At 38.7% G+C, this 25,072-nt stretch overlaps 1 protein-coding gene across 1 annotated transcript in view; it reads right to left on the bottom strand.

The window, feature by feature from the left end:
* smurf2 (SMAD specific E3 ubiquitin protein ligase 2) overlaps window positions 1-25,072 on the bottom strand; it is a 127,410-nt gene that overhangs the window by 61,043 nt on the left and 41,295 nt on the right. Inside the window, exons 3-4 of the mRNA XM_055653783.1 lie at window positions 9,430-9,468; window positions 7,900-8,008 (exon numbers count right to left, since the gene is read on the bottom strand). Coding sequence (XP_055509758.1) covers window positions 7,900-8,008; window positions 9,430-9,468 — 148 coding nt within the window. The remainder of the gene's footprint in view (window positions 1-7,899; window positions 8,009-9,429; window positions 9,469-25,072) is intronic.

Here is a 25,072-nt window from a genome sequence, read left to right as displayed (position 1 = left end):
TGTTCGGCTGGCGACCGGAAGGTAGCCAGTTCGAATCCCGCTTGGAGTGCATACTGTCGTTGTGTCCTTGGGGCAAGACACTTCACCCACCTTTGCCTGTGTGTAAATGTAATGTAATTATGTGAAACACTTTGGGGTCAATGCAAGTTGACTAAAAATGTGCTATATAAATAAGATTATTATTATTATCTCTTCAACTAGACCATCGTCAAAATCAGCACTGATTCAATAATTAACGCACTAGAAAGAGGCAAGGAAAGAGATCGGGAATGACTAAAACAAAGCTTGTTCACAGATCCATGAGAAAGACGGGCAGAGCTTGAGGCCATACAAGTTCCCAGAGGCATACTTTTTTGGAGGAAATGTGTCAAGTTAAAAGGAAATTGTACAATGCGAGGATGAGTTCAGCAAGATGAAGGAGGGTTGAGATGGAGGGGGCCTGGCTGGGCCTCTGATCAATGAAGAGTGAAGGGCCCTCAGCCCATTCAGGAGAGGAATGGCTTTGAAAATAAATTCGATATATACGATGAAAGCAGTTTGGGACGAGGAAACTGAAAAAGGTTCTGACACTGTAAAACGGCAGACCAGATCTGGTGTGTCACAAAAGGCTTGGGGAGTGTTGTTGGAAACACAGTGGAAGAAAATGGCAGAAAGCACAGTCAAGACAGGAAGAAATAAATTCTGTAGGGTAAAAACATCATTAAAAAATGATTAGACAACAGAGATACCAGAAAGAGCTGTGCGTAGTTGGGGGATTAACAGTTGGAAGTTCCAATTCCTTCACATGCTTATAACATTTATTTTTGGACAATTTAAGGTATCAATTTCAGATACATGCCCAACCATTTAAAACTTAAGTTACTAGGGCAACATTATCTTCAACATCACAGATTGCAGAAAATTTGGTGCATGCTGGAAAAATATTCATCTTTGGTTTAAGACTTAGCTTAAAATAACTTAGCTGTTCTGAAAGACAAAATATCTTATCCAGGTTGTGATTTGTGAGTGCAGTACCAACTAAGGCTTTTTTTTCTCATTTATTCTCTTTCAGCTGGGTAGATATCAAAATCTCTTAATCCCTCAGTTTTTACTTCATGTTATTGATAGTTTTTTTTTAAATCTAAAAATGTGAACGTTTTTTGTTCGGCATCAAGTTCCCTTTCCTACCAATAGCTTCTATATTCTGAATGCATTATAACTCAGGAACAACAATAAGGAAGGAAGGCTGAAATGTCAAAGTAATGTTTCAATGAGTTTCTATTCTGAAGGTTGAAAATTAGTATTAAAGTTTCCAAATCATTTGAAAAGTTTAGGAATTGTCTACTCAGAAATATTCCTTAATGCAACATCAAAACAGATAATTATGCATTTCACAGTTACTTGTGGGGTCGAAGTGTGTGTGTGAAAAAACTAATCTCTCAACTCCCAGAAGGCTCAATGGATTCAAAGAAGCTCATCATGCAAGAGGTCACGAAGGAACATGATATAACGCAACTATTTATTTAAATCTATAAATGTTACTATTTATTTCCATCCTGGGCTCGACTTCACTCATTTGAAATGTAAATATCCATTAAGCTATTAAGCACATTTCCCCTGACCCAGGAACTATGCCCCCAGATTATTCAATACCTTTTCCTACCTCATTCTATAATTTTGATTATCATTTCTCAATCAAATATTTTTTTTCAGGAGCTATTTTAAAAACTATTATTTGTTTTTGGTGGGACAAATTCCCCATTTCATAGCGTTAAGTAAAATAAAACCCTGAAACATCACTTTTGTCTTAAATTATCTCTTATTTGGTACATAATATACAATCATGAAGTGATCATAAACTATGAAAGGATATGTGGGGTAATTTGGAAATAATATATATATATATATATATTGTATTCAGAGAAACAAGGAATCTCAAACGTCACATGATGCCATAAGAAAAATGTTAACATTTCGTAAGGTCATAAGTGACAGGAGCAGAATTAGGATATTCAGCCCATCAAGTTTACTCCACCATTCAATCTGGCTGATCTATCTGTCCCTCCAAACGTCATTCTCCTGCCTTCTCTCCATAACCCGACACCTGTATTAATCAAGAATCTATCTATCTCTGCCTTAAAAACATCCATTGACGGCCTCCGCAACCTTCTGTGGCAAAGAATTCCATAGATTCACACCCCTGACTAAATAAATTCCTCATCTCCTTCCCAAAAGCAACAACCCTTAATTCTGAGGTTATGACCTCTCGTCGTACTCCCACTGGTGGAAACATCCTCTCCTGATCCACTCTATTCAAGTCTTTCACTGTTCTGTACGTTTCAATGAGGTTCCCCCTCCTTCTCCTAAACTCCAGCGAGCACAGGCCCAGTGCCGTCAAACACTCATCATATGTTAACCCACTCCTGGGATCATACTTGTAAAGCTCCTCTGGATCCTCTCCAGAGCCCGCATATCCTTCCTCAGATATGGTGCCCAAAATTCAGCACAATCTAAATAACATGTACTCTGTGGCTCCATATTTTGATAACAGTAACGAATAAAATGGCAATTTAGTTTCATAGGAAGTAGGCCAACTGATGCCACACAAATAACCATTAATATGCCGACTGGGGATGGACAAATTTGTCTTTTCAGTCCAGCAAAGCAAGCAAGCAAGCAAACAATTAAATAAAGAACCATCAATGTTCAAATTCCATATTATACTCGACATGTACAATACTTCGATCAGTTATTCTACTTGAAGAATACCACAAAAAATAATTTCAGTCAATGTGTATCGACCTGTTCAATTATTTTGGAAGTGAAAGTTGGCTGCTTGCTCTATTTGATTCCCCAGGTAACCATGTGACCCAGGAACTGCAAAGTTACACCCAATTAAATAATATTCCTAATCTACAATTGAAATAGACATCAATAACCCCAAACCAAGCACGAAAGCTAGGGGGCACTGATCACAAGTCACAATGTACAAGAAACTATAATGCTGTAAATCTCATTTACAAAAAACAGACCTTTTTTTGCTTTGGTTTATTCCTTGATACGTAATGAATTAATACAAATGAAAAGACCAATTGTGTTACTATATACACTTGTAACATTTTCCTATCTTGGGCTTGTACACTGTCTTCTTATTTAAGATAACTCTAGCTATGTACAATTATGCATTAATTTTTACATTTAACTTTAGAGAAAACCACAGCAAAATATGTACAACTATTATCAGCAACATATCAGTCTAAATCTGTTTCAATCTTGAAAAAGCAAGCAAATGAACAAGCTGGCACTTTACCAGTGAGACACCATCTGTCATCCAAGCCATGTAAACTATTTCCTGTTACACTGTACAGTGCCCTCCATAATGTTTGGGACAAAGACCCGTCATTTAATTATTTGCCTCTGTACGCCACAATTTGAGATTTGTAATAGAAAAAAAAAAATTACATGTGGTTTACATGTCAGATTTTGATTAAGGTAATTTTTATACATTTTGGTTTCACCATGTAGAAATTACAGCAGTGTTTATACATAGTCCCCCCCATTTCGGGGCACCATAATGCTTGTGACACATGGCTTCACAGACGTTTATAATTTCTCAGTGTTTAATTGCCTCCTTAATGCAGGTATGAGAGAGCTCTCAACACCTAGTCTTTCCATCACCACTGGAAATTTTTATTGCTGTTTATCAAGATGAGGACTGAAGTTGTGCCAATGAAAGGTAAAAAAGCCATTATGTGACTGAGAAACAAGAATAAAACCGTTAGAGACATCACCCAAACCTTAGGCTTACCAAAATCAACTGTTTTGAACATCATTAAGAAGAAAGAGAGCACTGGTGTGCTTACTAATCGCAAAGGGACTGGCAGACCAAGGAAGACCTCCACAGCTGATGACAGAAGAATTCTCTCTATAATAAAGAAAAAACCCAAACAGATCTGTCCATCAGATCAGAAACACTCTTCAGGAGTCAGGTGTGGATTTGTCAATGACCACTGTCTGCAGAAGACTTCATGAACCGAAATACAGAGGCTACACTGCAAGATGCAAAGCACTGCTTAGCTGCAAAACATAGGATGGCCGGGTTACAGTTTGCCAAGAAGTACTTAAAAGAGCAACCACAGTTCTGGAAAAAGGTCTTGTGGACAGATGAAACAAAGGTTAACTTATATCAGAGTGATGGCAGGAGCAAAGTATGGAGGAGAAATGTAACTGCCCAAGATCCAAAGCATACCACCTCATCAGAAACACGGTGGTGGGGGTGTTATGTCTTAAGCATGTATAGCTGCTGAAGGTACTGGCTCACTTATCTTCATTGATGATACAACTGCTGATGGTAGTAGCCTAATGAATTCTGAAGTGCATAGGCACATCCTATCTGCTCAACTTCAAGCAAATGCTTCAAAACTCATTGGCCGGCGGTTCATTCTACAGCAAGACAATGATTCCAAACATACTGAAACACGATAGTCCCCACCAGACTGGCCGGGAAGCTACTGGAATTGGGGCTCAACACCTCCCTGTGTGCCTGGGTCCTGGACTTTCTCACCGCCAGGCCCCAGGTAGTCAAGATGGGAGGGAATACATCGAAGTCCCTCACCCTGAGCACAGGATCGCCCCAGGGTTGCGTCCTCAGCCCCCTATTGTACTCCCTGTACACACATGACTGTGTGGCTAGGTTCAGCTCCAATTCAATAATTAAGTTTGCTGATGACACTGTGGTGGTGGGCCTGATCTCAGACAATGATGAGAGGGCCTACCGGGAGGAGGTGGCTGATCTAGCACTCTGGTGCCAGGAGAACAGCCTCCTCTTGAACATCAAAAAAACGAAGGAGCTGATCATGGACTTTAGGAGGGCACATCATCCGAGGACGTACACTTCATTGAGTATAAATGGGGATCCTGTGGATAGGGTGAACTGTTTTAAATATCTGGGAGTCCACATCTCTGAGGATATGACATGGTCATCACACGCCTCAGCACTGGTGAGTAAGGCAAGGCAGCGCCTTTACCACCTCAGGCAATTGAGGAAATTCAGAGTGTCTCCGAGGATCCTCCAGTGCTTCTACGCAGCGGCGGTGGAAAGCATCTTGTCCGGGAACATTACCATCTGGTTCGGGAATTGCTCTGCCAAGGACAAGAAGGCTCTGCAGAGAGTAGTGCGTTCGGCCGAACGCACTATGGGAACTTCACTCACCCCCCTGCAGGAACAATACAACAGGAGGTGCAACTCCAGAGCAAACAAAATCATGAGAGACCTCTTCCACCCCTGCAACAGACTGTTCCAGCCGCTAAGGTCAGGCAAACGCCTCCGTTGCCATGCAGTGAGAACGGAGAGGTTGAGAAGGAGTTTCTTCCCAGAGGCAATTCGGACTGTAAACGCCTTTCTCACGAGGGACTAACTGTACAGAACGTTTTTCCTTCTATTATTTATTATGTAAAATAATATGTGTGTTATGATTCTGTTTATAATTTGTTTGGTTGTTTTGTTGTTCCGCGAGCATTGCCACTTTCATTTCACTGCACATCTCGTATGTGTATGTGACAAATAAACTTGACTTGACTTGACTTGCTAAAACAAAGGAGTTTTTCAAAGCTAAAAAATGGTCAATTCTTGAGTGGCCAAATCAATCACCCGATCTGAACCCAATTGAGCAAGCCTTTTATATGCTGAAGAGAAAACTGAAGGGGACTAGCCCCCAAAACAAGCAAGCTGAAGATGGTTGCAATACAGGCCCAGCAGAATATCACCGGAGAAGACGCCCAGCAACTGGTAATGTCCATGAATTGCAGACTTCAAGCAGTCATTGCATGCAAAGGATATGCACCAAAATACTGAACTTGACTACTTTCATTTACATGACATTGCCATGTCCCAAACATTATAGTGCCCTGAAATGGGGGGGACTATGTTTCGACACTGCTGTAATTTCTACAAGGTGAAACCAAAATGTATAAAAATGGCTTTTATTAAAATCTGACAATGAGCACTTTAACCACATGTATTTTTTTTCTATTACAAATCTCAAATTGTGGCGTACAGAGTCAAATAAATAAATGATGGGTCTTTGTCCCAAATATTATGGAGGGCACTGTATGTATCATAGGCCAGTCACAGTCTAATTATGGAAGACCACAAACAAGAGTTTTCCAGGGACGTTGACACACACAAAATGCAGAATGTTCTTTATTCAAATCCACATTATCATTCCTAGTCTATTATTACTGGTAAGCTAGGAATTATATTTTGTTCGAAACCCGTATATTCACTTCTCATTGTATCTTAAAAGTAAAGTTGCTGCATGATAGTTCAAACTTTCAGGCAGATTCGATGGGGGGGGGGGGGGGAGTTGATGATAATTTGATTGCAGCAAGGACAAATTCTTCAAAATTGAAGGAAAATAATTCTGCCGTGGAAATAGTATAAATTCAAACTCTGATGTCCAACTATTTGAAAATATTGATCCTACATCTGGCTCACCAGGTGATGCTTGTTGCATTTCTTCCCACTCATAAGGAATCCGGTTCCCATGCTCCACTCCCACTTACTGGGGGCCCCAGTTCCCACGCTCTCTTGCCACTCAGCTGGTTCTGCTTCACCATACTCCCTTTCAACTCACCTGGTTCTATTTCCCTTGAAACTTACTAGGGCCTCTTTTCTCATTTCCCTGTAAATTTAGAGTTCACTGAACATGTATCGTTCTATTGTGCAGCATAGCAAAAAGAGTGAATTATAAGCATTTGGAAATGTAATATGAAAAACGTTCAATAGTCAGAAAATCTGCTTCTCTGCAACAGTCCTGAGATGCTGGAATGTTGAAATGGGGATGTTTCCCACCTTTTGAGATTAAGAAAATGTAAAAGCTATATTTGAAAGACATAGTCCAGGCAAATTACCTTCTGGAACATCTGCATTGCTTCTTGCATATCATATCCTAGATCTGGGAGATGCTAGGCAGCAATTGCACTTCACTTTCCCCATGGTGGGCACCAGTTACAGTGCACCAAAAGCAAAATGAAATTACATTTTTGTCAGGTGGATATGGTATCAATCCAGCAGATCATTTTATTATGAATGTTGTCGATATTTTTGAGTGTTGGACTTGCCCCTTATAAAGGCTTACGGAAAGGCTTTGGAGCGTTAGGAGGCAAATCTTCAGCCAGAGGAAACTCAGTCTTTGAACTGCCCTTGTAGCAATTGTTTTTACGTGGTGGATCCAATTAAGTTATAGGGTAAAGTGTGGGATCAAACTGAATTTAATTACCATCCTGAAGGGCAGCTGATGATTCCCAGAGATTATGCACCTGGAATTGCTGCTTAACCTATTTCAAATGTGATCATATTGGCAAAGAGAGCCTCTTTATGCCATAATCTTTTTTTTTTAAAGCCTGCTCATTGCTTTACCATTGCTACACCATTGCTTATTACAATGCTCTTTTCAATTGGAGCTTAAGATCTCATTTGGCATGATATAGCAAATCTTAACTTAGAAATTACGGACTTATACATAAAGTCAACTGCAACAACAACCGTACATCACCGAGGGTGTTCCCTCCCCCCCACCGCCTACCTGTCAATTCTAATCTTGGTAATTCAAAGTTGCATTGTTTGCTTTGTGAATAAATAGCCATCACACATTTACAGCTCCATAACAAGATGAAATACATATTATCGAAATAACAATTTTACAGTTGTGACGATAATAATTATTCCTTACTAATTCGTACTATTCCTCCCACAGGTCAAACCACAAACAAATGCCAAACCCTTCTCTTTACAAAAAGAGCCAGACCACATACTGTAAAACATGTAAAACTTAAATCATTTGCTTACAAATATATATCTTGAGGACAAACTTTTTTTTAATTGTAGAATTAATTCTTGGAACTTAATCAGATACTCACAGATCATAATGTTGATTCCACTTTGGGTCTAGGGTGTTCTTTACTGTGTCTGTGGAATGGCACTGGCCCGATCCATCTACTACTATTTTTGCAAAGGGATCAGGGAGTCCTAAATGAAAACAAGTTGCAATCACAGCCAGATCAATACTGAAAAGATTGGACAAAACAGTAAAACTTAGATAATTCGGCATTTAATTGTTCGGATGTCCTGATGGTTCAGTAATCAACTTGTTTATTAATCCAGAATACAAACCAGCAGCCCAGAGATCAATCAGGGAGTTTGACCAAAGCTGGCATTGGGAACACCATAGGAGTAGGTTTGTGGCCATAGTCAAGGTCCAGAGTGCTTTTGTATTTCTTGCTCCCTTTAAATTCATCAGGTTCATTGGAAATTTTATTATAATGTTGCTAAACTTATGAAAAGATTAAATAAAAGTAAATGGATTAATGGGCATAACATCCTTAGACCAGAAAATCTGCTTGTCCAGAGCTATTAATGTACAACGAGTGCCGAATTGTCAGTTTTTGTCAGTAGGTTAACCCAGTGCTTCTTAAACTATTTCAGTGTCATTCACCCTTGAGTATTTATCACAAAATTTCATTCACCCTCGACTAAATTTTCTTATGTTTTTGGTAATTTTTGTCTTATTCTCCCTTGTGTAAAAGATTACGTATAATTTATTTTGTCACATGAGCAAATAACATAAAATAACTAATTCACCCCAAAATAATTTCATTCACCCCTTTAAGAAGCACTTCTATGATGAGCGTTTGTCGACATTGGGCCTGTACTCACTGGAGTTTAGAAGAATGAGGTGGGACCACATTGAAACATACAGAATAGTGAAAGGCTTGGATAGAGTGGATGTGGAGAGGATGTTTCCACCAGTGGGAGAGTCTAGGACTAGAGTTCATAGCATTAGAAATAAAGAACGTTATTTTTAGAAGGAGACAAAGAGAAATGTATTTAGTCAGAGGGTGGTGAATCTGTGGAATTCTTTGCCACAGAAGGCTGTGGAGGCCTGGTCAGTGGATATTTTTAAGGCAAAGATAGATGTAGATTCTTGATTAGTACAGGTGTCAGAGGTTATGGGGAAAAGGCAGGAGAATGGGGTTTGGAGAGATAGATCAGCCATGATTTAATGGCAGAGAGTAGGCTTAATGGGCCGAATAGCCTAATTCTACTCCTATCACTTATGACCTTAACCATAATGCTGTTTAGTGTTTCTTATAATATCAGAATACCGTCTTGTAATATCATCAATCCAAATAAGTTATTGTAAATTTGTACCGCTGTATACTTTAGAATGCATCCTACAAAAATGTAATACTGCACTACGAACAGACCAGGTTTCTGACAATTATTGCTAAAATTTACTTTACTCATAAGAATGGTACGCAAAGCATTTTTAAATATTATGTGTTATTGTATTCATTATTAATGTTTTATGATCCAACAAACTTTGTTACTTTTATTGTTAACTAATGTTAAGACAGTCATGTCTAGTAACATCCAGCTAGAATACTCACTGAAGAAGTCTTTCTTCACCAAATTCTTCGCACATAACACTAGAAAAACAAAAGGAAAAGAAATACTTAATTTCTGAAATAATTCTCTACCTTACAAAAACCGATATCTAGATTACTTCAAACAAGAGCTAATTAGGTAATTTAATTCTAAATTATGAAAAAGCTACAAATACCACTTGTGTGAAGCCACCAGGAAAAATGTATAGAATTGGATAAAACAGTATGCTGCGAATTGTGTGGACTAAAATTAAGTGGAATTTATCCCACGTTGAATCATTAGAGTTAACACAACAAGCTACTGCAAAAGCTAGCTGCACTTCATGTTTCCTATTGCTAATGCTGTTAATTTTCATAAAATTTGCAACAATGTTGTATCCAATTAATCTTAAACAATTTAAGCATTCTCGAATCCATTCTTTAATCCATTTGGGATATAACAGTAAAATTAGCTAATGCACATGCTTCTTCAAAATCAGTGGTTTCTGAATGGTCAAAAGCTCCCAAATGTCACTAAATTTAAAAAAATAAAGCACTTAGAAATAACTATAGACTTCATAACAGTAAAATACCCACAAATTACCAAAGCAGTGACACAAGAACATGCCGTAGAGCAGCATTTGAATCTATCAATAGAACTATCACAACTGATATCTTGAAGTGCCATTTGAGTGTTGGCACATTAATGGTGTCCAGCCATTAATACAGCAGAACGTGTCTTCACTAAGATTTTCTTAAGCTTGTTTATTATTCATGCATTATTTGTTCTGTATAAAATAGAGTAACTTTTTAAAAGCAATAAGAAACCATGCTAATTGTCAAAGAAAAAATATGTCTGCAGCTTCCCATGTATGTCTTTCTGCTGACTGGTTAGCACACAGCAAAAGCTTTTCAATGCACCTCGGTTCACATGACAATAAACTAAACTGAACCAATGTACACATTTTCAAGCAAATCAAAAAGTGCTGGAGTAACTCAGTGGGTTGGACAGCATCTCTGGAGGACATGGATGAACAACATTTCATGTCAGGACCCTTCTTACTAATTTTCAATGTTAGATTCTGATTAGGCAATGCACCAGATAACTTTTTTTGTCCATTCTTCAAATACGAGTAACCTTTGAATGGATGTGTAGGCTCTGCTGATGACACAAGAAACAACACAAAGGAGTAGTATGTATACCCAGTCAGAATGTTAATTTCACATTTTATTTGAAGCTGATGCTCAATTGAAAAAACAAGTCAAGATTTTATGTTCATTTTTCAACGGAATTTGAATCTACTACCTTTGGATTTCAAAGTAATCGTGCTATCAGCTTTTGCCTTCATTCACACCATCCAACTGCATAAATTCTATCTCATTCTTCCTACTTTGTTCATAGTTTAATGTGGTATCTTTACACCAAATGATGAGACAATGTTGACGTTTGTATGATATTGGGCTGAACACAGAAAGTTGCCATCGTCACCATGAAGTCCAAAGTTGGTTCAACTGTGATTAGAACACCCAATTTTAAGCCAAGCCAAAAGTATTGGTTCTAAACTGGGATTCTGTCTGTCGTACTCTCTGATAACTAACATCCCATCTGGGACATACAAAACCATTTCCAGTGGTGAAAATTAAATGATGTTCAAATTTCCTCCTTACAACTCAAAAGCAAATAACATATTGTATATACTACCAGAGAATCAATAACAATTCACCCGTTAGATCATAATTTCTTCCCACCTTATACAACATCCATTACGCATTTTAATTATATTAGCATAACATCCCAACTTGAGGCAATGTTACATTTATACTGATATCCCAAGAGCAGTATGCACTAAATTAACAAGTGTACACTTTTGTTGAAAATTATTTGCAAAACAGATCTCTTTAATGCAACCGTACCCAATTTATTTCCCCTCATTTAACAATGTCTTAAAATTTTTAACCTAAAAAAAAAAGCTATTTTGAAGACTACACTGCTATCTTCCCAGGCCAAACATCACCACTGAAAATGAACGGTCACTCCTGCAGATTCATGTTGCAATATGAATGAACATACTCAACATTCCAAGCTGCACAATTGTACCGATTCATTAATTCATGATCTTCAGCACATTAATACAAGTTTAAGTGGTTGTTTTATAGCACTTAACTTGATGACAGTTCATTTACCTGAAACCTAACACTATTTTACTGTCATCAGATACAGCTTAACCTGTTGACTATTTCCTGCTCCTAAAATAAACATGAAGATTAGCTCCTTATGTTTTAAGATAAGAAAGTTGCTTGAAATCAAGTCATAATTCAATGTTTTAACTTTTTGTTAATCCGAGTTCTTCATTAAAAGGTGACAATAATCCAAGTTCAATCCTTGCCCCATCCAGAAAATAAACCCATCTATCACTGCAGCAGAAAGAAACTTATTCAAACAAATATGTTTTCTGTTTCAGCTTACTAAGAACACATGCAGCAGACTTGTTCCTTGGCTGCAGCACTAACTCACTCCCCCGCTGTTTGTGTTCTATTTTTAGTATTAGGCACAAATCCATACTTTTCGTATATTACAACATTATGTGAACATTCAAAACAAGATTCTGAAATCTCAGAAAATCTCAGAAAATTCCATGGTTTACTTTGAAACATTTGAAAATATTAAACTATTCAATTCAATAAGAACATAAAAACAAGGTTCGTCAAGTCTGCTGCACCATTCACTTAGATTACAGTCTGATCTTGGTCTCTGCTTCATTTTCCTGTCTGTTCCCATTAACCCTCGGCTAGTCTATAGAGCAAAATCTGACTGCAAGCTTTAAATATTTTCATTATAATCTTATTTATAATCTTATTTATAATCTTATTTATATAGCACATTTATAGTCAACTTGCATTGACCCCAAAGTGCTTCACATAATTACATTACATTTACACACAGGCAAAGGTGGATGAAGTGTCTTGCCCCAAGGACACAACGACAGTATGCACTCCAAGCGGGATTCGAACCGGCTACCTTCCGGTCGCCAGCCGAACAATTAGCCCATTGTGCCATCTGTCGTCCCATTGATTCGGCCCATTGTCCCATCTGTCATTGATTCGGCCAACACAACTCTCATGGGTACAGTGATCCTAACATTCATGACCCTAGGAAAACATTTCTCCTTACTGCCAATTCTTATTCCACAAATGTTTACATCCTAATTACAGATTCCATGATAAGGGGAAAACATCTTAGCATCTTGATAAGAATTCCTAAGATCACCTCTGAACATTAATATGAGGGCAAAATAAAAATTCTAGTTAAAAAAGAGTAGATCAGAGGCTCAGTATCTTGCAGAAGTTGATTCACCTCCTGACACACCATCTACAAGGCACACACAAATCAGTTGCACGATGTAATATTTTTCCCTTACCTGGATGAGAAAAGCACCAAAATCTATCGTGAAGCTTGGCACCCATCAACCAATCCACTTGATCACAATGGCTGATTTCCATCTAGTTGTTTGTCAAGACTACTCAGACAGCACCTACCAATCCCACAAATGCTACCACTAAGAAAAATAAAGACAAGCAGGTGTTTGGGAACATTAATCGTAAGCACCATATTAAACTAGGTGTGGTTTCTAGTACAGAAAAATATGTAGAAAGGCATTAAGGAAACAGACAAGATGAGTGAATGAGCAGAAGCGTGGCAGATGGAATGAATTTAGAAAATATGTTATTCACTTTGGATACAGAAAAGCAAAGCATCGGTTAACAGTGAGAAATCTCAGTCTAAAGAAGGATCTCTGCCCAAAACCTCACCGATTCCTTTTCTTTGGGAATGTCAAATTCTAAATTCTAGAGGGCACAGGTGTAGGGAAAGAGGGGGTAGGCTGGACAAATTTGCTAGGCAAGTTTTTTTTCTGTATTTTCTTTTGAAGAGAGTGGTAGACACACACACACACACACACACATAGACATTGAGAAATCAAGGGATTATGAAGATAATGGCAAAAAAGCGACTGAGGTAGAAGATCAGCCATCATCTTCATGAACAGAGGAACAGGTTTGAATGGCAGATTAGCCTATTCCAACTCTTGGTGTTCGTGCTCTTAAAAATCAGTCTCCATATCAGGTTTCTGTACAATAATTTGGGTGTATAAGGTCATCAATTGTTTGAGTTACAGTAAAGTATACATACTAATTAAATGTGTTTGTTTTAAATATTTACTCAGTGCTGCAAAAGGACTGCAAGTGTAACTGAAAGTTTTCTAGGCTACTTAAGTGAAGGCTGAGGGGGAACCTGATAAGAGTAGTACAAGATAATGGACATTGATTGTATACCCAAGAGTAAATGTTTCCCCATAACAGAGAGGTCCATAACCAGGGGTTTGTCTTCAGTATTTATTTAAAAAAAAAGATTGGTGCATTCTGACACAAAGATACTCTGCTGTCTCTTCAGATATTCTCCATTGTACATTGATTGAATAAAGATCTACTATATCTGTAGCTTCAGATTTTGAGTAATATTTTGATGTCCACAACACCAGCAATTCACAGTTTCAGTCACCTACATATGAGTTCAGAAAATATAGGCCTAAACTACTATGCCACAATGTTTCTAAGTTCCTTTACAAATGAATCTTAAGAATTATAGATTCAAAGCTGTACAGCACGAAAACAGGTACTTTGGCTCTTGACCAAACTGGTCATTTGGGCAAGCCCCATTTGTCTACATTTGGCCCATAACCCTCTAACCCTTCCAATCTATAAATCTTTATTTCAAAAGTCATAATTGACTCTATAGTCACCTTTGGCAGCTCATTCCCAATACAGTCCACCCTCGGAGCGAAATGTTGCCCCTGAGGTCCGCCTCCACTTTCACCTTAAGCCTATGTCCTCTAACACACTGTCTACCCGACTTGCACCAGATCTGTACTGCCTATGATCTGTAACACTATCAAGGGAGCTCTATCATTTACTATAAAATAAATCACAAAATGGGGGCATTAAATGAACTGATTGAAAGATGCAGCATGGAAGCAGGCACTTTGGCTCAACTGGTCTACATCAACCATCGACCATCCGTTCACACTAGTTCCATGTTATCCCACCACGTATACTCCAATAAACACGAGAGGCAATTTGCAGAGGTCAATAAACCTACAAAACCTGCACATCTTTGGGATGCGAGAGGAAACCAAAGCAGCCAGAGGAAACCCACGCGATAACAGGAAAAATGTGCAAACTCTGGACACAAGACGAGAAGTCAAGATCAAACCCAGGACTCTGGCGCTGTGAGGCAGCTGCTCTACCAGCTGCGCCACCCGTTACCTTTCAATTATTTACTTTTCACCTAAACTGTATTTGAAAATGTGCACGTAATATTTTTAAAAGCTATACAGGGTAATTCCATTTAAAATCTCATGCACTGTATTAAGTGCAATAAGACTCAAAGCAAGCCACAACAGTTTGATTTAATGAAAAGATCTCCAGGATTGCCATTACTATATTACAAAAATATAGATTGCAAATGTTGCCTCCAGGTCTGAAGCTGTGGGATTTGAAGACTGAACAGAGACTGGTCTTCGATACCTAAAAATTTCTCAACTGTGGTCTGAAATTCTAAGTATTGTCAGCCTGAAACAGAAGTAGTCAATTTAAACCCCTGACCCTTCACACTTGTGACTTGAGTTTTTTCTTTAAATATAGTCCTTGTTTTGTTCATTCTTTTTTTTTTGGTAAAAAACATTCAAATCAGATTTTAAAATTGTTAACCTAGCATGAATTGCCGCCTGTGGGGGAGAGTTCCAAAATCCTACCATGTTTTGCAAAGAGAAGTTGTACTCCTAGTTTGTCAATTACCAAGAAATAAATTCTCTATCTAATCTGTTTATCATCTTAAAAACATTAATTAATTAATGTTATCGTTCTAATTTCCCAGAATATACCTCATCTTGTTTAATCTCTTCTCATTATTTAACCCTTGAAGTCAAGATATTATTCTGGAAAATCTACATTACATTTCCTCACGGGAAATATTCCTAAAGCCTGTTGCTCAGAGCTACTCTTAATACTCTGGTTGTAGTCTAAACAGGACATTGTTTAGCTGTAATCTGTGTCCTTGCACTTTAATTCTCTACATATGAAGGTCACAATCTCACTGGCCAATTTAATTATTTTTTTAAATCTGTTCATGATATTTTGATTTATATACATAGAGCCCTAAGCTTCTTCGAGCATCCACTGGCTTGGCTTTCACCATTTAAAAAGCATTATGTTTTATTGTTTATGTGATCCAAAGTGAAGCATATTCACCAAACCTAAAGATACTACTTCATGTAATGTTTCCAAATATACCACTTCTTGTTGTCTTAGTTTTGTAACATCAGTAAGCAACAGCAGATCCAACCCAGACTTTACTTGATCTCAAGTATAGACGTTGCAGTTATGTAGGAAGGAACTGCAGATGCGGGTTTAAACTGAAGATCGACACAAAAAGCTGGAGTAACTCAGCCGGTCCGACAGCATCTCTGGAGAAAAGGAATAGGTGACGTTGCAGGTCGAGACCTGACTGAGGAAGGGTCTTACTATGACCTTACTTTGCATTAATGTATGAAGCAAAATGGGTTATGAATTTAAAAACATTCAGTATCTGGTATACCCTCAAAAGCATCTTAATATAATTTGGAATAATCCTTCTATTGCCACAAAAGCACGACAAGACACAACTAACTCATGCAATAGAAATATTGTGTCCCATCACAGTGGGAACAGGGGATAGGTTTGTTATTTACCCCCTCAAATCGACTCATTCTAAAAAGATCGGTTGATGTAATCATGGCCTTGACACCGCTGTCCCACTCTCTCTCAATATCCAAATATATGTCAATATCTCTGCTTGGATATATTCTGAACTCTGTCACCGGAGTTTTCTGGAGCAGAGTTTTTTTTTTACCATTCAGGAGAAATTCCTCCTCCATCTTAAATAGGCAACCTATTATTCTGAAAAAGGATCCAAGTTTTAGATAACACAGGTTAACACAACTAAGGGGGATACAGACTCCTAATTTAAATAAAAAACGTCCCAACACTCTTCAATGTCAACCCCAACTCTTCCCGTCCCAAATTATCTGGTCAATAATAAATGGAAAAAAATTGCAGATCATCAATGACATCATCACTCAGGTATTGAATCAGCACTCCATGCCAAACAGCATATGAAGCAGCAAGATGTTGGAAATGGCCATTTGTACTCTAGGTTGGTGACCTCAATTACTTCAGCAAAACCTTTGAATGAATCAGCCAAATCCCAAAAGACATATCTCGCAAACTAGATGATTAGTGAACAAACATAAAAAATTTTAAAAAACAATTTGATATCATCCACGCTATTCAACCTATACAATGTGTAGGACAACTTTAGAACGATTATTGTACGTAATAATTGTTGTAGGGGCAAAGTTCTTACACTTCACTGCAAATATAATCATTGTCAAATGTAGTCACTACTCTTAATAGAATAGAAGACAGAATATTTCCATGAAATATACATGTGTATATCTGTGTACACATTGCAAGCTCACATGAACCTAGATAATAAGAATTATCACCACATACCTAAACCAAATCCTGTGAAATTGTTCAGGCGTCTCAACAATGTTAGTGAGGCACTATATTTAGGGAGGTATTTCCTTGTAACAGGCCAGATTTTGGCACCAAGTCAGAAAACATATGAAAATAGTTTGGATTTCTGTGCATGCAGATTGAACTGATTTTTTACAAGTCTTCTTTTTTATTACCACATAACCTGTTGAACATATCCAATTCTCTACATCTATCCATCTTCCCTTCAATATTAGAGATAGATGGATCCTTTGTGGTTTTTTCCCATGGTATGCATTAACAATGCCTTTATTTGTCACACAACCCTAATATATCATAAAATAGATGGCTTTCTTGGCCATTTCGGAAGACAACTAGGAGTTAATCTCATTTGCAAATCCAGCTTCATTAACAGGCAGACTACATAAAAGAAAAGGTGGATCCTGAAGGACATTAGGGCATCAAATAACTATAAGTAACAATTCAATAGTTTCATCATTATCGTGACTGCTACAGCTGTTTCATTAATTACCTGAATTTAAACACTCCTATTGCCATAGTGGATTCAAACTTGTGTCTCCAGATTCATAGTATAGGTCCAGTGACAATCATAATCCCACCATACCTAGTAACATTAAGAGTAATGGATAACATAGCTGAGTAAGATATACAATAAAATTGCATCAAAGACATTCGGAGGATTAGGGGAGCATCTTGTCATTATAGCACATATTAGGATAGACCATATGGAAAAGGCATATTATTTCCAGAGTACCTCAAACAAATAGCATATACAAGAGCAGTACTTCAAGGATTCCTAGACATCTGTAACCACCATAGGGATAATCAAATTACGATGGTGAACATGTAGCTGAAGGAATGTATGTGAAAGTGAGATCCCATTTCATATCTTATAGTGTCAATACAGGATAGGAAGTAACTGTACCAGTGGATTAAGCTTCATCTGAACCAGGTTGGGACCGTAGTCCTAAAGGATAAATTGTGAACTTGTAATTAGATCATATGATCCCACGGAATGGTGGAAGAGACTCGAGGGAGTAAATGTCCTATTTTGTTCCAATGAAAAATGACAGCAATGCTAACTTCTCTTTTATAATCTATCCTAAACTGTACTTGACTGTGGCAAATTTTCCCAATAAAATAAAATTATTTAATCTTAAAAGTTAGCATAACAATAAAATCATAACAACATTCTGATCATTTTTGATAACCCACATCTTCAAGGCACCAACAGGGTTCATAATATTATTCACCTCATTAAAAATAAACCAAAACCAGAACATTTATCACAATGGTATTTGATTAAAATTATTAAAGCCTTACTTTATTTTGTGAACTTGGATAACAGCTGCACGCCTTTATTCAATCACATAATCGGTCAATTTAAACAAGTCCCAGCTGTCGAAACACAATGATACACTGTACTAACGTGTGTAGTAATAATGAATGGCTGGGTGCACTAATCTGAATAATGCTCTCAAATGCTCTTGCTGCCAGATTCTCCTTCCCTCGTCCAGAGACGGACAGCATTCCTGTTACACTTATGGCTGGAATGAAACCATTTCAGACAAAAATACCAGTCTCCAATCTTCTGAAGCCATACAGTAGTACACTATAAGCACGATATTACAAATACTCAGAAGTCAAAGCTTTCGTATTTGCAACCATTATTTTAACGGATGTGAAAAAAATCCTAGTATCTTTACAACCTGTCAGATTACGCATGCAGAGGAAAGACTATTTTTTAAATTAGAATTTTAGTAAAACAGACGGCACAGATTTGTAGTGTCTTATAGCTATTCTTCCTTTAAAAAAATAGCAGTGGTTCTGATTTTAAATAATCATTATCAATTTCAACATAGATTTTTTTTTCCTATCGGGCTGGCTACAGTTTTGTAAAGTTAGCATCATGATGTTTTCTTTCCCTTAAGGACCTGTCCCACTTAGGCGACTCTTTAGGCGACTGCCAGGGACTAGTTTTAATGAAATTCACCTACGATAGCACTTACGACAATGCCTAGGTGAACCTATGACAACAAAGGTTGTCGCCACTGTCACCAAACATTGTTCAACATGTTGAAAATTTTTCGGCAGTCGCCTGTAGTCACCGAAAATAAATCGCCTAAGTGGGACAGTCCCTTAGTCTTCATCCACCACCCAAGCCTACGACCCGAAACGTCGCCCATTCCTTCCTGGAAACTCAGTGGAGCAGGAAATTCTGCCTGCTCCACTGAGTTACTCCTGCATTTGTGTCTATCGTTGGTTTAAACCAGCATCTGCAGTTCCTTCCACCACACTAACCAAACTGCGCCAAAGAAATACACATTTCTGGCTTCAACTGATCTGTTAAACATCCACTTCAGAGAGATAGGTGCAATATTGTGTGACCAGTGATGTCGTAGCAGGGGTCTCTAATACTCTGCCTAAGCAAGAGATTGTTTTTCTTTCCATGGGGTTACACCTCCTGACAGTCCGTCCAGGCAGGAAACCTGTTCCTGCCAATGTTACTCTGCAGCCAATTGCTCAAAAGTGCACAAGAGTTGGCCATTTCAACAAGTTCTATTTTCCTTCCCTTCCTTAAGGGAAACTCCTGGCTTTCACTTCACACCTCTGGATGATCAGTTATTCAAGGCATGTTAACTCATAAAATGTTAACACTTGAATACTTAGTTTTAAAAGGGTATGAAAAAAGGTAAATCAATAGCAAATGTCACTGGAGTGTTGGTACAATCGTGAGCCACTAATCACATGTTCTCAATTTAGTGAATTCTCAATTTCAAAATAAACATGCAATAGATTATAAATGGCAGTCTCACCCACATTCCACAACATGGGACAGGGTGGGAAATATCGGAAGGCAAGCCAACCTGTGTTATCTATGTCAATTTTATAGTGGCATAGGAAAAGGCTCGATACCTTTCTTTCTTAGGCAGGGATTGGCATGACACCACGGGAATTTGAGTGGTTCTTTTAAACTATGAAAACTATTTATAATACACAAAGTCCTACCACAAATATACCACAGCAGGCAACATGCCTGACAAGAGCAGAACTGTCTAGCCTGGCTGTTTCAGTAATTTAACCTGTCTTTCCTCCTCTCAAAACCAATATGCGGTAATACTTTCTTTGAATAAACTGTAATGTATAATTAGCACAGCAATGCAAATGTATAAAAATACTAAATGCTTTGGGGAACATAAGATTTGCAAGGCAAAAAAAAGGTTGAAATGGCCTGATTTCTTATAAAGTCGTTGACTAAATCATAGCAATCAACCTCTATCAATTAGTTACTACACACCCAGACACTACTGCAAATAGACATGGTTTAAAATTACAAGGCCACTGAGTTTCAAATCTTTTCAGCCTCGCCATTTTCAGCATACCGAAAATATTCAATTCAATTCAATTCAATTTTAATGTCATTGCACAGATACAAGTATGGGTACAACGAAATGCAGTTTAGCGTCAGTCCGTAGTAATAGTGCAATATAGAAATAAAAATACAGAATAAGCAAACAATGTGGACGGAGAGACTGGAGAAATCTATCAGCGGGACTCGAGTTCAGCAAAGTGATAGTGTTGTTGTAGAAGCTGTTCCTCATCCTACTAGTACGAGAACTGAGGCTCCTGTACCGTCTCCCTGATGGGAGGAGGGAAAACAGTCCATGGTTGGGGTGGGAGGGGTCTTTGATGATCTTCCCGGCCCGTCTCAGACACCGTTTTCGGTGGAGGGCATCCATGGCAGGGAGCGGGGCACCGATGATGTACTGAGCGGTTTTCATCACCCGTTGTAGTGCCTTCCTGTCCGCTACGGTGCAACTGCTGTACCATACCGTGAAGCAGATGGTCAGGATGCTTTCGATGGTACAGCGGTAAAAGTTGGTCAGGATCTGGGGGGACAGGTGAGCTTTCTTGAGCCTCCTCAGGAAGTAAAGGCGCTGCTGCGCCTTTTTGATCAGCTTGGAGGTGTTGAGGGACCAGGACAGATCCTCCGAGATGTGTACCCTGAGGAATTTGTAGTTGGAGACGCGCTCCACCTCAGTCCCGTTTATATGGATGGGGGTATGTCTGCCCCTCTGTTCTTCCTGAAGTCAACAATAATTTCCTTTGTCTTCTTGGAGTTGAGGATGAGGTTATTGTTGGCACACCAGGTTGTCAGGTGCTGGACCTCCTCCCTGTAGGCTTGGGACTATATACATGGCAATATACAAAAAAAATCCAACCTTTCAACATGATGCACTTGCAAAAATATTACTGACAACTTAAAAGATGTAAACTGCACACATGGCAAATAGTTAAAACATACCACTCACTCGCTCTCATCTACACAATGTGTTTTGAAAACAATTCTAAAAACAGATACAGAAGTGTCAACCAACAGCTCCACAGTAAATACTAGGTGGCTATCCCTTTGCTGCTCAAATGCATTCTAGTTACGATCATCACTGCAGCAATATTTTCCCCCAAAAACCTTTAATAGATTTAACACAAGACAATAAAATGTAGTTATAACTTTCCCCAACATTTTTTGGGTTTAAACACACACCTATTGTATCAGAATAAAAGACCTGGGATTAAAGGAGATAAAAAAGCTAAGTGGCCAAGATGATCCAGAGTATCATTCTAGGAGGCAATAAAACAAATTTATATTTTCCACCCAACAAGTTGCAGCAATATTATACTAAATTTAAATGGCCAATTTTTAAAGTTAAAAGTTCCTAGTGTTTTGTGTGTGACCAATTAAATTATTTCCTGAAGTCTGAGAATCAGTGCTTCCTTCCAACTATAACAATAATTAATGTGTACCATATGTACTGGAAGAAATCATCTGCTGTCTCTAGAAATGGTTCAGCCTCTGTAATTACTAAATAATCCATCTTTCCTGATCTTTGAGCACCTGCTTCCAGTACAACAGTGGTTGTTCCAGAGGCTTCATAACTCTCTACCTGCTCTTTAGTATTGTTTGGGCAAGAAACATCCAGCATGACATTGTTCAGATGTATTCTGCCACAATAAACATATTATTTTGAAAAGTATTCTCAAATATTTTAAGTTGTATCTGTACCTTCCATTATGTATATTGCATTCATTGCTCACTATGTGACATTTTCAGCACAGGGGAAACTAACTGAAGGTGACTGCAGACAATCTTCTGAGCCTCCAAAAACAAAAGACACAAAGTCTAGAGTACAGCGGGTCAGGCAGCATCTCTGGAGAAATGGGTAGGTGACGTTTCAGGCTGGGACCCTTCTTCAAACTGATTGTTGTGTGGGGTGGGAGAAAGCTGGAAGAGAGTTGGTAGCCAGACAAAGCCTCGCAAGTGATATGTGGATACAGGTGGGGGGGTTGATAGGCCTATGGTTCGACAAAGGCCAGAGATGTTAAGAAGTTTTGGCTTTGTATACTGTTCCAATAAAGTTCCACAAGGAGGACATATCATCTTCCAACATGGTGCATTAAAGCCTTCAGGATTCAACACCAAATTCAACATTTTCAAATAATCAGTCATTCCAGTTTTCTCTCTCAAATACATCTAATTTTATTTTGCTCCTCTTTTCTGATATTCTATAGAAACATACAAAAAATAGGTGCAGGTGTAGGCCATTCATGGCTGGTCATCTAAAATCCCGTTCTTGCTTTTTCCCCATACCCCTTGATTTTTTTAGCCCTAAGAGCTAAATCTGTTCCTGAAAACATCCAGTTAATTGGCCTCCACTGCCTGAGAACTCCACAGATTTACAACTCTCTGGGTGAAAAAGCATTTTTTCATCTCAGTCTGAAATGGCCTACCCCTTATTCTTAAACTGTGACGCTTGGTTCACGATTCCCCCAACTTCGGGAACATTTTTCCTGTATCTAGCATGTCCAATCCAATTTTATATGTTTCTATAAGAGTCCCTCTCATCCTAAATTCCAGTGAATTCAAGCCCATTCTTTCATCATATGTCATCCTGGGAATTAAACTGGTGAACCTAGGCTGCACTCCCTCAATAGTAATAATGTCCTTCCTCAAATTAGGAGACCAAAATTGCACACAATATTCCAAGTGCAGTCTCACCAGGGCCCTGTACAACTGCAGTAGGATCTCCAAATCCCCCTCACAATGAAGACCAAATGCCATTAGCTTTCTTCAGTGCCTGCTGCACCTGCTTGCTTACTTTCAGTGACTGATGTACAAGCAATCGCAGGTCTCGTTACACCTCCCCTTCTCCTCATCTGACACCATTCAGATAATAATCTGCCTTCCTGTTCTTGCCACCAAAGTGGATAACCTCTCATTTAACCACATTGTATTGCATCTGCCATGCCTCTGCCCACTCACCCAACCTATCCAAATCACCCTGCAGCCTCATTGCATCCTCCTCGCAGCTCACACTGCCACCCAGCTTCGTGTCATCCACAAACTTGGAGATTTTACATTTAATTCCCTAGTTTAAATTGTTAATATATATTGTAAATAACTGGGATCCCAGCACCGAGCCTTGCGGCACCCCACTAGTCACTGCCTGCCATTCTGAAAAGGACCCGTTAATTCCTACTCTTTGCTTCCTGTCTGTCAACCAATTTTCTATCCCCAATACCATGTGCTCTAATTTTACACACTAATCTCATGTGTGGGACCTTATCAAAGGCTTTATGAAAGTCCAGATACACTGGCTCTCCCTTATCTATTCTACTTGTTACATCCTGGGATGGCAGGACTTTCATATGAAGAAAGACTGGATAGACTCGGCTTGTACACGCTAGAATTTAGAAGATTGAGGGGGGATCTTAAAGAAACTTACAAAATTTTTAAGGGGTTGGACAGGCTAGATGCAGGAAGATTATTCCCGATGTTGGGGAAGTTCAGAACTAGGGGTCACAGTTTAAGGATAAGAGGGAAGTCTTTTAGGACCAAGATGAGAAAATCATTTTTTACACAGAGAGTGGTGAATCTGTGGAATTCTCTGCCACAGAAGGTAGTTGAGGCCAGTTCATTGGCTATATTTAAGAGGGAGTTAAATGTGGCCCTTGTGGCTAAATGAAAGCAGGGATGGGATACTGAGTTGGATGATCAGCCATGATCATATCAAATGGCAGTGCAGGCTCGAAGGGCCGAATGGCCTACTCCTGCACCTATTTTCTGTGTTTCTATGTTTCTATCCACAAAGAAAACCAGAAGATTTTTCAAGCATGATTTCCGCATCTCAAATCCATGCTGACTTTGACCAATCCTGTCACTGCTTTCCACATGTGCTGCTAAAACATCTTTAATACTCGACTCAAGCATCTTCCCCACTACAGATGCAAGGCTGGTCTATAATTGGTCTATAACTGGTCTATATATCTATAACTGGTCTATAATTCCCCGTTTTCTCTCTCCCTCCGTTCTTAAAAGGTTACACTAGTTACCCTCCAATTCACAGGAACTGATCCAGAGTCTATAGAACATTGGAAAATGATCATCAATGCATCCACAATTTCTCGGGCCACCTCCTTGATTACTCTGGGATCCAGATCATCAGTCCCTGGGGGATATATCTGCCTTCAGTCCGGACAGTTTACCTTACACCATTTCGTGACTAATGTGGATTCCCTTCAGTTCCTCCCTCCCATTAGATCCTCAGTCCCCAAGTATTTCTGGGAGATTGCTTGTGCCTTCCTTAATGAAGACAGAACCAAAGTACTTGTTTAACTGTTCTTCCGTTTCCATGTTTCCCATTATAAATTCACCTGTCTCTGATTGCAAGGGACCTAAATTTGTCTTCATCAATCTTTTCTTTTTTATATATCTAAAGAAGCTTTTACAGTCAGTTTTAATATTCCCCGCAAGTGTTCTTGCATGCTCTTTCCCCTCCCACCCCATTTTAATTAACCCCTTTGTCCTCCTCGGTTGAATTCTAAATGTCTCCCAGTCCTCCGTTACTGCTTCCTCTGGCCAATTTATATTCCCCTTGGATGTAACACTATCCTTGATTTCCCTCATTAGCCACGCTTGAGCCGCCTTCCCCGTTTTATTTTTTCGGCAGACAGAGATGAACAGATTTCATTCATCTTCTGCAGATACATCTTT

The sequence above is a fragment of the Leucoraja erinacea genome, chromosome 23 (assembly GCF_028641065.1).
Source record: "Leucoraja erinacea ecotype New England chromosome 23, Leri_hhj_1, whole genome shotgun sequence".
Classification (NCBI taxonomy): Eukaryota; Metazoa; Chordata; class Chondrichthyes; order Rajiformes; family Rajidae; genus Leucoraja; species Leucoraja erinaceus.
Note: the sequence above shows the minus strand (reverse complement) of the source record. Positions and strands in the feature narration are given on the sequence as shown.